We start from the raw sequence: 13,751 nt of genomic DNA on the forward strand, positions 1-13,751 counted from the left end.
GTGAATGGAGGGACAATACGAAAATCTTCAGTGTAACATGATTACATCCATTCGGTCGAACTCTTTCAATCCATCAAGTTGGTATTACATTTAATTTAAGCATTCGCTCTCATTTAATTTCGATGCACGATCAAAACAAGCGAAGAAAAACATTCCATATGTATCTGTCCATGATCAGCAATGTTTCGCAAGCTGTAACAAGCTTGACAAATAACAGCAGCGAACGAGAGTCTCAAAGAGATAGCGACGATAAAACCATTTTTCCCGCTCATTTACCATTGTAGGCTTTTTATTTTACTGACATGATAAACAATCCCCGAATATCTGATAGCAAAGTATCCCCCTGAGTTGGAGCATTTTTAGATATGGTTTATCAGAGCTGTAGGCAGAAGTTGATAAAAAAATTATCATGATGTGCTGTGGACCATGATTGTAATAGAAAGCGATAGGTGAGAGATACGCTCTATTTTCTCAGAATTCCATCCCTGATCGGTGAATTATGGACTTACAAATCAACCAATCAAATTAAGATTTATGCGAAGGCAATGTGAGGTCTTGCCTTATATAAGTAAAACTTTTACCAATACCCTTATAGATTTTATTATTTACTAATGGTCCCAGCAAACTTGATGTTGCCTTGTTGCTGTTGTAAAATTACATACTCCCATATAAAATGATATACATTTTCTCCAGTTTTTCCAACTATTCCTTAGACTTTACTAAACTTTGTACGCACAAATACGTTGGAGTCATGGACGAATACAACAGTGAAAGAATTATGCGAACCCGTAACCAGGCTTGATAGAAACTCCTCTGCAATGCAAAAAGGAGGCGATTTTGCTGTTTTTCTGAGGAGAAAAAATTGAACTCAATATTTTCAACACAGATCCTCATGCGATTCGAGTGAGAGTGCAAATAAATGCGAGGGTTTTAGTCTGGTACTCTTTCGCTCTTCTTTGCTGCGATGCTCACCTTACTTACTTACTTATTTGGCTTTACATCAATTATCTTGATAAAGCCTCGCCAACAATATTTCGCCAATTCCCTCGGTTCATGGCCGCTTCTCTCCATCCTCGACTGTGACCCACGCTCTCCAGGTCCTGGTGTACCTGGTCAATCCACCTAGCTCGCTGCGCCCCACGCCTTCTTGTTCCGACCGGATTCGTGGCGAACACCATCTTTACAGGGTTGTTGTCCGGCATTCTTGCAACATGCCCTGCCCAGCGTATCCTTCCAGCTTTAGCTACCTTCACGATACTGGGTTCGCCGTAGAGTTGAGCGAGCTCGTGGTTCATCCTTCGCCGCCACACGCCGTTCTCCTGCACGCCGCCGAAGATCGTCCTTAGCACTCGGCGTTCGAAAACCCCAAGAGCTTGCAAGTCCTCCTCGAGCATAGTCCACGCCTCATGCCCATAGAGGACTACCGGTCTTATGAGCGTTTTGTACATCGTGCATTTGGTGCGGGGGTGAATCTTTCTTGACCGCAGTTTCTTCTGGAGCCCATAGTAGGCACGACTTCCGCTGATGATGCGCCTTCGTATTTCCCGACTAACATTGTTGTCAGCCGTCAACAAGGATCCGAGGTAGACGAACTCGTCCACCACCTCGAAGGTATCCCCGTCTATCGTAACACTGCTTCCTAGGCGGGTCCTGTCGCGCTCAGTTCCGCCAACCAGCATGTACTTTGTTTTCGACGCATTCACCATTAGCCCGACTCTTGTTGCTTCGCGTTTCAGGCGGGTGAACAAATCTGCCACCGTTTCAAATTTTCTCCCAATAATATCCATGTCGTCCGCGAAGCAAACAAATTGTCCGGATCTCGTGAAAATCGTGCCTCGACTGTTAAGTCCGGCTCTCCGCATGACACCTTCAAGCGCAATATTGAATAACAGGCACGAAAGTCCGTCGCCCTGTCGTAGTCCCCGCCGAGACTCGAACGAACTGGAGTGTTCGCCCGAGATCTTCACGCAGTTTTGCACACCGTCCATCGTTGCTCTGATCAATCTTGTGAGCTTCCCGGGAAAGCTGTTCTCGTCCATGATTTTCCATAGCTCTATGCGGTCGATACTATCGTATGCCGCCTTGAAATCGATGAACAAATGGTGCGTAGGGACCTGGTACTCACGGCATTTCTGGAGGATTTGCCGCACGGAAAAGATCTGGTCCGTTGTCGAGCGGCCGTCGATGAAACCTGCTTGATAACTTCCCACGAACTCGTTTGCTATAGGTGATAGACGACGGAAGAGAATCTGGGATAGCACTTTATAGGCGGCGTTTAGGATGGTGATTGCACGATAATTTTCACACTCCAGTTTGTCGCCCTTTTTGTAGATAGGGCATATAACGCCTTGCTTCCACTCCTCCGGTAGCTGTTCCGTTTCCCAGATTCTGACTATCAGCCGATGCAGACAAGCGGCCAACCTGTCCGGGCCCATCTTGATGAGTTCGGCTCCGATACCATCCTTGCCAGCGGCTTTGTTGTTCTTGAGCTGTTGAATGGCATCCTTAACTTCCCCCATCGTGGGAGCTGGTTGATTTCCGCTGTCCGCTGTGCTGACGTAGCCATCACCTTCGCTGTCCTGACCTTCTGTGCCTGTGTTCTCTGCGCCATTCAGGTGTTCATCGTAGTGCTGCTTCCACCTTTCGATCACCTCGCGTCCGTCCGTCAAGATGCTCCCATCCTTATCCCGGCACATCTCAGCTCGCGGCACGAAGCCTTTGCGGGATGTGTTGAGCTTCTGATAGAACTTCCGCGTTTCTTGAGAACGGTACAGCAACTCCATCTCTTGGCATTCCACCTCTTCCAGGCGGCGCTTTTTGACCCGGAATAGGCGGGTTTGCTGTTTCCGCTTCAGTCTGTATCGTTCCACGTTTTGCCGCGTACCATGCTGCAGCATTGCAGCCCGCGCTGCATTCTTCTCCTCTAAAACCTCCTGGCACTCCTCGTCGAACCAATCGTTTCTTGAGCTCCGTTCCACATATCCGACAACGCTTTCGGCAGCGTCGTTAATGGCTGCTTTGACTGTCCTCCAGCAGTCCTCAAGAGGGGCCCTATCGAGCTCGCCCTCATCCGGCAACGCTGCCTCAAGATGCTGCGCGTACGCATTGGCGACATCCGGTTGTTTCAGCCGCTCGAGATTGTACCGGGGCGGGCGTCGGTACCGTACATTGTTGATGACGGATAGTTTTGGGCGCAGTTTCACCATCACCAGGTAGTGGTCGGAGTCAATGTTGGCGCCACGATAGGTTCTGACGTCGGTTATGTCGGAGAAGTGCCGTCCATAGATCAAAACGTGGTCGATTTGCGATTCTGTCTGCTGGGGTGATCTCCAGGTGTACCGATACGGGAGGCTGTGCTGGAAATAGGTGCTACGAATGGCCATGTTCTTGGAGGCGGCAAAATCTATCAGTCGTAGGCCGTTCTCGTTCGTCAGCCGGTGGGCGCTGAACTTTCCAATCGTCGGTCTGAACTCCTCCTCCTGGCCAACCTGAGCGTTCAAATCTCCTATGATGATCTTGACGTCGTGGCTTGGGCAGCGGTCGTACTCGCGTTCGAGCTGCGCGTAAAATGCGTCCTTGTCATCATCAGTGCTTCCGGAGTGTGGGCTATGCACGTTGATTATGCTGAAGTTAAAGAATCGGCCTTTGATTCTTAACTTGCACATTCGTTCATTGATCGGCCACCACCCGATCACGCGCCTTTGCATATCACCCATCACTATAAAAGCTGTTCCCAGCTCGCGTGTGTTGCCGCAGCTCTGGTAGATGGTATGATTACCTCTAAACGTTCGCACCAATGCTCCTGTCCAGCACACCTCCTGCAGCGCTACGATGTCGAAACCGCGGGTCTTCAGTACATCGGAGAGTATGCGAGTACTTCCAATGAAGTTGAGAGATTTGCAGTTCCACGTACCGAGTTTCCAATCGCTAGTCCATTTTCGTCGCTGTGGTCTTTGCCGATTGTTCCGGTCCGTATTCTCTCGTTGACGTTCCTGTGCTGATGTGTTTTTACGGCTGGCTTGCAGGGCCTGACACCAACCCCCTAGATTTCCGGAGGACCATTCCCCCTAAATGTTCGGAGGGCCATAGTGCGCAGTTTAGCTTAGAGTCCTTCTCTGGCACTCGGACGATGATCAGCCGCCCCTGACATGGGGAACAGACGCTGTTGTGAGCCGCTCCTAACGTGGAGTACAGACGCTCCAGGTTTGCAAAAGCAAACCCCCCCTTCCCTGTCAGCATACGACCAAAGTTCCCACCGGGGGTTGGTTACCCGATCTTCCCCAAGGTTACTCGTACCCCGGCCAGTACCACGAGGAGGTAGGGATAGGAGTTGCTGGGCAAGAGGCTAAGGACCGCACAAAGGGGTCTATTTTATTCCTGCAGGTACGCGAGGTACCAATGGTACGCCATGCCCAGCCATTTACCGCCGATGCTCACCTTACTCACGCCTCAAAAGAACTCTTGAGCTTCCCGCCCGAACAAGACAGTCCTCGGGGAGTTATAATGGCAATCTTTTTTTTATGGAATTTTACTCTGGTGTGTTTTGTGCTGCATTTTTCTCGCTCAATTTTCGTTGCCTCTCTGCTTAGCATTTTTACGCTCCCTCGCAAAGAGGCAAAGACAGCACGCTGCTCTAGAGTATGTCACCGAACTCTGATGAAGATTACAATGTTTAGTATTGTGAGATTCTGATATTCTTTTCGACTGTGCAGAATAAAATAAGGGTCCATCCATGAACCAAGTGAGCATGAGGAGAGAGAGAGGGGTTCTTATCAAAGACCACGGTTCATACGGTTAAAGTTTTGATTTTTTGTGTGGCCAAAAACCTAAAGATTCTAAAAAATGACCACGTGGTTGTCCATAAAGCCCCTATAGATCCTTGGGATGATACAAGGTTTCTTCAATGATGACTGGTTTCGCATTGATTGCTAAATTAGCATATGTACTATTATGTCGCTTTTTTCTGAAACTAATACAGAAAGTGTTATAGATAAATCACAGCATTAAAATGAAAATAGAAAGAGTAAAAAATCTCACACTCTAGGCGGCAATAAAACTTGTAAAGATATCGAAAGGAGTGCATTGATTGAAAAAGGTTGAAAACCACTGGCCTATGTAAATATATGATTGCGATGGCGGATGAGTTCTAGGCGTATGTGCGTGGAATGAATTGGGTCTATAAATATGTTACATTTCTATTTCCGCAATGAATTTGGCCACCGACTAGGAATGGGCACAACAATGTTTTCAATATCCAGCGGATTGACTCACCTGATGTGGCGATTGGGCAGGTTGCGGCGGCTGCGGGGACGGACTCGGGGCGGACCCGTGATGACCCGGGCTCTGAGGTGGACCGTGCGGCGAGGGAGGTAAATGTGTCTGCTGCTGTCCACCTGGACCCGGGCTGGCTGCCGGCGATGGCCACGACCTCACTGGCTCGTACTGAAAAAAAAAAAAACGAATGGGCAAAAATATAGATGAATTCGAAACAGTGCGGAAAAAAAAACTCGATTAGCGTACAGATATGTGGTGTTTTGGGGCACCAAAGTGGAAAATAACATTGCACAAAACCGACACTGCACTGGCGATAATGGTCATCGGTGCGATAGCGAATGTTGTGTGCATAGCATATCGCTACAGTGGTATTTCGGTTGTATCATCCCTCGTTTTAATCATGACTGGTAGTTATACCCTCGGTGTTATCACGGTTTTTATATCGAAAATAGCATGCTTTTCTAAAAGGTTATGAATGAAGAATTAAATTCAACTCGAAGTATTGAAAATTCATTCTAATTGCAATTATAACTGTTATCCAAAGCTGCTTCGATTATCTTCTATCTATATTTTATTCATACACATAAATAAAATTGGAATGGTGGTTTTATGTCACTAATTGGCTATCTAATTTTGAAAATTCTTCCATGGTCATGTTCCTGAAGTGCTCCGATGTGTTTGTTTGTATAAAAAGAATATAATATTCATGAAACTGTTATTTTGTATGGAACGATTCATGGCATTAGTAATAAATAATGAAGTATGTTTGCTGGGACCGGTAATGTAGCTCTAAACCGCAGCAATAAGTAATTCAAAAACAAAACTACGTATATGTTTTTGTTTCACCAAATTCACGGTGATAGATTTTTAGTGCGTAATAAAATCGAAACACCCCTGTATCGACCTTTTCGAGCTGAGGCTGCGAAAAGTTTAGCAGGGGTCGTTCGCGTCGAGGGACCACTCGAATCTATTGGCGGAATGTTGGTTAGCGGGGACAGAGTGCACTGGGAACAAATTGAATCGCAATCCAATCAATTACGCGCAAATGCACGAAGGGTGAAAAGTTGGCGATGAAAATAGATAGAGGAGCAGAAAAAAAAATGAAACAAAACGCCGAACCAGAAAAGCGATTGGAGTCATCGAAAAGGCGTTAAATTGAATGCAAACATAATGCAATTGGAAGCGTTGTTTTGTCGGATGGGGAATATGCACACTTTTTCGGGATGAGTGCAGCAAGCATTTCGATCTCGCATTCAGTCAGATCTGATGCGAAGTAGAACCAGAAGCGTTTAACTTATCAATATAGAGTGGATTCCTAATCCCGGATAAAAACTGACATTATCAATTCATAATATCACGAAGTGATGATAGTTTTTGTAGCACATTTCTTAGGAAATTTCTATAATTTCTTTTTGCATAGAATATAAGCAAAAGCCCAATTAAATCAAAAATAAACTGTAAAATTTTAAAATACATGCATGTTCTGAAAAATTCAAGATATTCACTGACTGTAAGTCACACATTTGTATACCTGTGGTTCTTCAAATGCTCGCACTCTTATAAACAACACTATACAAGCCCCATTATTCAGGTGAGAACTTCGCATCTGCACAATCACATTGCTCGGATACCCATTAACCAAGCCAACCGCACTTGAGCAAGAAGACCATGGATGGGTTCATGAATTTGTGATGGCATATATCTTGCGCTGCGATGAACAGAGACTGCTTCGTCGACTAACAACCATACCTCCCTCTCCGTGACTGGAAACCGAACTACGAATTACGTAAATCCGGATGCAAGAACGCATAGCGTAACGGCAGGTCGTCATCTTCGTCGTCGTCATCATCACCGCCCAACGATGTGATAAATGTAAATTGTGTGAAATCGCATGGAGGACTGGTACTTTCGCTCTCTCTCCTCAAGTGCAGGGCTGGTAGCGACTGAAGGGCTTAAACATAAACTTTTGACAAGTCAAGCAACTAAGAAGAAACAATAACAAGAAAAAAAGAAAACACGTGACTTTAAAGACCATTTTGGTGAAATAAAGATTTTAGAGCCCTTGCATGCAAACTAGAAACTTTTTTGAGACTTGCATTCAAATAGAGACTAAGTCTTTAAAAAGCAACCTGCTACCAACCCTGCAAGTGGAAGAACGATGGTGTTGGGGATGATGATGGATTTTCGAGACGACGGGAAGCAAAGCAGTAGCAGAAGCTGAAGATTGCAATCAACCATTCCGGAAGGAGGCAAAGCTCCCGATGGCGCAATAACGTTGGATGCCTACCGAAGACGGTGAACAACTTACGATGCAACAAGCCATTGTTGCCAACGAGGAGGTGCAAGGCAAAACCGATTAAGATTAAATTGTTGGTAAATATGCTCATTCCGCGTGGCTCGGAAGCATAAGCAATTGGTTCAAGGTCAGTATTTGCTCAGATTGAGTGTAAGATTTGCGATAAATCGTAATTTAGGAAATACTACAAGTTCCAATCAGTTGAATGAAGACACAAACACTCCAAGTCAAAAGAACCAGAATCATTCAAAGCTGTTAACATGAACCAAATTACAACTTCCTTTTTGATACTCGCGTTTGGATCGTCGAGCCTCCGTCCGGCTGCGCGTCGTTTGTACAAAGACAAATGCCCTCTAGGGGGTTGTGAACACTTTTGTCGTCGTACACTGAAACCTCAAATTACGTAAATTTTATAGGCGTTAATCCCATGATGATCTAAGATTCAAGACATATTGATCAAGCTCACGTACTTCTTGAAGGATTATATTCAGATTTATGAAGATAACCATTGATCACCGGGAGCATTTTCATTGAAATTCATGCTCACGCAAGCTCTAACAACTATAACATGTGATGTTTTGAGTTCAACGCCTATCTGAGTTTGTCTAAGTACTCGTTTGAATATAGGCCTTTAGATCTACAGGTGTGTTCAGTCACCTTTCCGACACACCCAAAAAGGCTCAATGTAGTATGTCCTATCAAGTTTCGAAATCAACGATCATTTGCGGTTGTTCAAAAACTTCTCTAAGTGAAGGACTTCGTATCTACAGACGCAGAGATATTAGAGGTCTATGTATGAGGTTCATCCTCAAGCAATCTTGAACGAATATATTCTATTAAGTTTGGACATTAATGGGTTTCTGATGTATCCTTATCCTAGTTATGTCGAAAAAGTCAATTTTTTATTGAACGTTTTGAACGTCTTCGAGTAAAGGGCTTCAGATTAACAAGCGTAACTAGTGATCCCTTGAAAGAGTAGGTGATTGTACCCAAACAGGAACAATAAAATATGTGGTGCCCATATTTCAATCCAACGACTAAGGTGGTTCAAGAACTGTATTGAGAACAGGACTTTAGATCTACAATAGGGCGGTTCAAAATTGTAATATGTTTGATCTTCCTTAGCATCCTTACCGTAAAAATAGTGTTCTGTGAAATTTTAAGTTTTTCGGTGGTGATTTTAAAGGCCGCCCAGGCTAATATGGAAATTACTATGGAGAAATTTAGAAGAATGTCTCAAACACGTTGGTACTGTAATGTGAATACAAACTTATCATCCCATAGCAAAAACTCATTCTCAACCTCAATGAAGGATATAGCTGAAGGACCAGATGCTTTTTGAGCTAATTTTGTAAGGGATTTTTGAAGAAGTTTGCAGGTCTATAATCCCATTTGGAGGTAAATAATATCAAACAAATATCTCTTCTCCCATCCGTCGGATTGAATTGCTTTAGGTTACGCTTGCAGATTTGGCCTTTAACTGAAGGCTAGTACTCGATTTACGTAAAATGCTGTTCACGTACCCCCGGCCCATTACGCAAATGTAAATTCCAGTGTACCTGCAGCAATTATTGCGTGAAAAGTTTCCCAAAAGGGCATTGCAGCTAGCTGCCGGTCGGACGACGACAGAACGATGGCGATGACAGAACAGTCAGATATAATCATTTTATATTGCACCGGCAAGTGCTTTTATGTCGCCGCTCTTGTGCTGCGAGTGAGGCACGGAAAACCGAAATGGAACGAGAGCGGGAATGGTCTTGAGACAATAAAATTGCATTTTATGCATCTGACTGATGTTCCTGTACAGTCTCCCTTCAGATATCAATCAACTAAGGGTTATGTTGGGACAAAATATGATTGAAAATTATGGCAAAGCTGTAAAAACAGAATAACTACTCTGATAGAGCAAAATATTGTTGTTTTCGTAAATACACAATGAAGTTCATGATATACCAGCATTGAGCATCAGCATAAGCAGTGATAACCGTACGATTCGTAGTTACTACTCCGTGATTGACCAGAATAATCGAAACTGCACAATAGCCTGAGACACGGTTATATGAAAAATTTAGATTCTCGCTCTAGTTCACTTTTTGTATTGCATTTAGGTCCCATAACAACTGTGCAAAATTTCAGCTCGATCGGAGAAACTATATTTTAGCGCCAGCCGTTCAAAGTTTGTATGGGATTTACTATGGGAAAACTTACTTTTGCAAAGAAAAATCGCCAGAGGTAGCTCATTGACCTCTAAAAAAATTCTGAACACAGATCTCGATAAGTATTTCTACGATGAACAACATTGCAGAAGACCGCAAAGCAATCCGATGTTTGTGAAAAAAGTTATTAAGCATGAACTATTCTGAAATTTTGCACGATTTTGTTATTATTGTTATTCCTTTACGTGCTAATCAACGTCGCCTTGCCAATAGATTTTCATTGAATAACTTTTTTCACAAGTGTTATTATGAGTGTGACATCCATTGAGACTGAGATCACATCTGCATCTCCATGGTTGTGCAAGGAATGAACATTTGTTAGTTGGAAGGATTCAAAAGTTCCATAATTAGAATTCACCTCGGTAAGTGATGCGATTCATGCGACCGCAGTTCAAAAAGTCACATATAAGCAGGCATTGCATTTCATCTTATCATTTGATCATCTGAGAAAGATGCAATCGGATAATGCAATACCATCTTAGAGCTCTTTGATTGATCTTTGATCAATATCTTTGACTCATTTGATACTAGATGAAATCTTCCAAACACAGTAATCCGTGTGGTTATGGGAAGCAGTCTGGATCTGGGGGATGCGAACTGAAAATCAACAAGCAGAAGTGTTTGGTCACAATTTCGTCACGCTAAAAACGGTTATGCAAATAATGTAACACAAAGACGCCGACTATTAAAGAACAATTCTGCTTAGTCCAAACTATGCATAAGTAGATGAAAAAACCGAATTTAGTACTATACCATTTAATTCCACTAGAGTTTGTATCCTTTGACAGATACGCGTATTTCGACCTCAACTGTAAGGCCGTCTTCAGTGTCGTGTACTAGATTCGACTCTAGTACACGACACTGAAGACGGCCTTACAGTTGAGGTCGAAATACGCGTATCTGTCAAAGGATACAAACTCTAGTGGAATTAAAGAAGACTCGACTCTAGTACACGACACTGAAGACGGCCTTACAGTTGAGGTCGAAATACGCGTATCTGTCAAAGGATACAAACTCTAGTGGAATTAAATGGTATAGTACTAAATTCGGTTTTTTCATCTACTTATAGGTATTCTACTAAACAGCTCGAAGATTTGTTATTAAATATGCATAAGTGTTTAACAATTTTTCTAAAATATGTTTCTAACTAACAAACTGTCAGTAACTTTCTCATTATGTATATTTATTGGGTTTATTGTCTCTTTGTGTGAAGTATTCTAAGTGTGCATTTTGAATGTGGTTTCCCGCAAAAACAAGCAAACAAAGCAATGTTCAATTTGAACGTCCTGAATGTTCGAATTTGCACCCCCTAGATTTGGATGACGACACTGCTTGTTAATGAACTCAAAGTGCAAACATGGACGCAGGAATATTCTAATATCTAACAAAGAGGTTAACATTAATAGGAGAACAGTCAACGGAAGTAAGTGAATGGAATAGATTGATAAAAAAAGAAGTTCTCATTTCATTTTTTCACAGGGCTTCCAGCACGTTACAGCAGTGAAAATATGATTCGATGTGCGTTCTACCCAAAAGTTACGCGTTCATCTCAAATTTATTTACATTTAAAAAATGGACATACATCTCAGGACATGTAGGACATTCATTATACATCCGTTTAGTTTGAGATGGATTTAAGCCATGCCCCAATAAAATGTTTATTTTTGAACAAAAACTGCAATGAATTATTTGTTTGTATCGGTAAGCATGTAAGACTCTAGGACAGGCTTTTATTGAGATGAACGCATTGGGGAGGAATATTTCAAGCACCCTTTGGCAATTGTACTCACTAAGCTTGTATCACAAATTCCGATGAGTTTTCACTATAATCCCAACAGTTCTTTTTTCACTATTGTTGGCTTTGAAATTCGCCAGCATTCACGAATTTTCATTTTGTCATTAGTAAAGTAAGTCAGACAAAAATTGCTTACGTCTAATTGCGTTAGTGAATCATCACTCAATCTCAAGATCTCAATGATCTCAAGATGATTGAAAGATGGAATCTTTCCAACGCGCTCTTGGATTGAGGATAATGTCTTTCCACCATATGAAGATGATCTCTTTGATCAGATAAGATTGTAAAGCCTGCATATAAGTCACTAAAGACAACGTGAGCCTTTGATAAAACGACACTCATAGTCACGAACCATTCATATTTTGTTAAATAAACACATAAAAGCGCGTTCCTATCGTTGTGTGTTTCATAATGTATGATACATTTTAAATGAAGTCATAAAACGAGCTCACCAAATTGATCATCCATCCTATACTGAGCAGCCATAAGCCACTTCATCAAAATGCTTGCTACACACAAAAAACTACTCCAACGACGCGAAAACCGAACTTAGCTTGGGCCTTCAAAAACACTCACACCCCGAATTTCACGACTATTATTTCGAATATGTGGATCAGTAAAAAAAAGTCGGTTCTCATAATGGATCAAACGGACCCATATTATGGATCAGACCACTAAAAAATCATTTTTTTCTGTCAGTCAATAAAATTACTGGTGCATTAGTGATAGTGAACTTTTTTGCGTTACATATGGAAAATTGATCTCTGGGGCTATTTTTTTCCAATTTCTGGATGGCTTATGACGATTTTAAAATGTTTAGTTTTTCAAAAGGTCAGTTTGCAAAATTTTTTTTATAAGTTTTCAAAGGTGTTACCAATATTGTTGACAAAGTCAGTGTTTTGTAGGCATAAGTATGACCTCGTTTGTTAGAACTTTAAGCTTAGAATCTTTGGTTTCTGTCATTTTCTTCTTCTTCTTCTTTCTGGCGTTACGTCCACACTGGGACAGAGCCTGCTTCTCAGCTTAGTGTTCTTATGAGCACTTCCACAGTTATTAACTGAGAGCTTACTATGCCAATGACCATTTTTGCATGTGTATATCTTGTGGCAGGTACGAAGATACTCTATGCCCTGGGAAGTTGAGAAAATTTCCAACCCGAAAAGATCCTCGACCGGTGGGATTCGAACCCTCGACCCTCAGCTTGGTCTTGCTGAATAGCTGCGCGTTTACCGCTTCGGCTATCTGGGCCCTGTCATGGGGTTTCTGTCATGAGGTCGTTTATTCCCGAAAAGCGGACTTAGTTCAAAAGAATTACTTTTCTCTAGGTGTATAATGCCAATTTTTCAAGTTTATTTTACCAATTATATGGCACCATTTACGAATTGAAAAATTTCGATTTTTTTCAGATTCGGGGGATTTAAATTCAGGGAATAAGATATTTTTTACCATTGAACATGTTTTGTTATATAATGCTCAATTTCGACTAAATTTCAATCCAAATAAATCCTAATAATTGAACCTTTTAATAGAATCTTGTTTTTAATTAATATCACGATAGAGTCAGTTTTTGCTACTAGTTTGACAAAATTTCCAGCTCAAATAACAGCTATATCACCATGTTTGACGTTCGCTTAGTCGACAAAAACGCCTTTGATCGGTTTTTTAACTGAATATACAAAAAAAATTGGGTGATTTTTTCGTCCAATAAGAAAAATAATATAATATTCGTAGAAGATCAGCTATTTTGGCTCTCGTAAAATTAGTATGGAATGAAAAATTGTTGAAAAAACTTGAAAGTCGATTTTCTCAAAAGTAGGATTTTGTCACTTACACCCCTTTGCCTCTGCTCTTGGAACTTTCGATTCACTTCAACAGCTAGCTGTCCTGGCAAACGTTGTATTGCCCAGTAGGCCGTAGAGGTTTCGAAAGAAATAATCCGAAATATATGACAAATTTTCATTTCCCGTTTTCTCAACATTCTTGGAGGATTTTAAAAAAATATTATTCCAATCCAACACGTCGGAGCCCTTGATGAAAACAAAAGTGAAAGAATTGTTCACATCGGTCGTCCCGTTCTCAAGCCACCACGTGACATACAAACACCATTCCATTTCCATTTACATATCTGGATAAGCCTTTTTTTGTTCATCCTATTACCCTATTGGAAGTA

General features: G+C 42.1%; 1 protein-coding gene across 8 annotated transcripts in view; it reads right to left on the minus strand.

Moving 5' to 3' along the window:
* LOC23687700 (trithorax group protein osa) overlaps nucleotides 1–13,751 on the minus strand; it is a 566,458-nt gene that overhangs the window by 401,113 nt on the left and 151,594 nt on the right. For all 8 annotated transcript variants that reach the window (XM_021852024.1, XM_021852027.1, XM_021852032.1 and 5 more), the window contains one exon: nucleotides 5,272–5,442. In XM_021852024.1, coding sequence (XP_021707716.1) covers nucleotides 5,272–5,442 — 171 coding nt within the window. The remainder of the gene's footprint in view (nucleotides 1–5,271; nucleotides 5,443–13,751) is intronic.

This window comes from Aedes aegypti, chromosome 3, assembly GCF_002204515.2.
Source record: "Aedes aegypti strain LVP_AGWG chromosome 3, AaegL5.0 Primary Assembly, whole genome shotgun sequence".
NCBI lineage: Eukaryota > Metazoa > Arthropoda > Insecta > Diptera > Culicidae > Aedes > Aedes aegypti.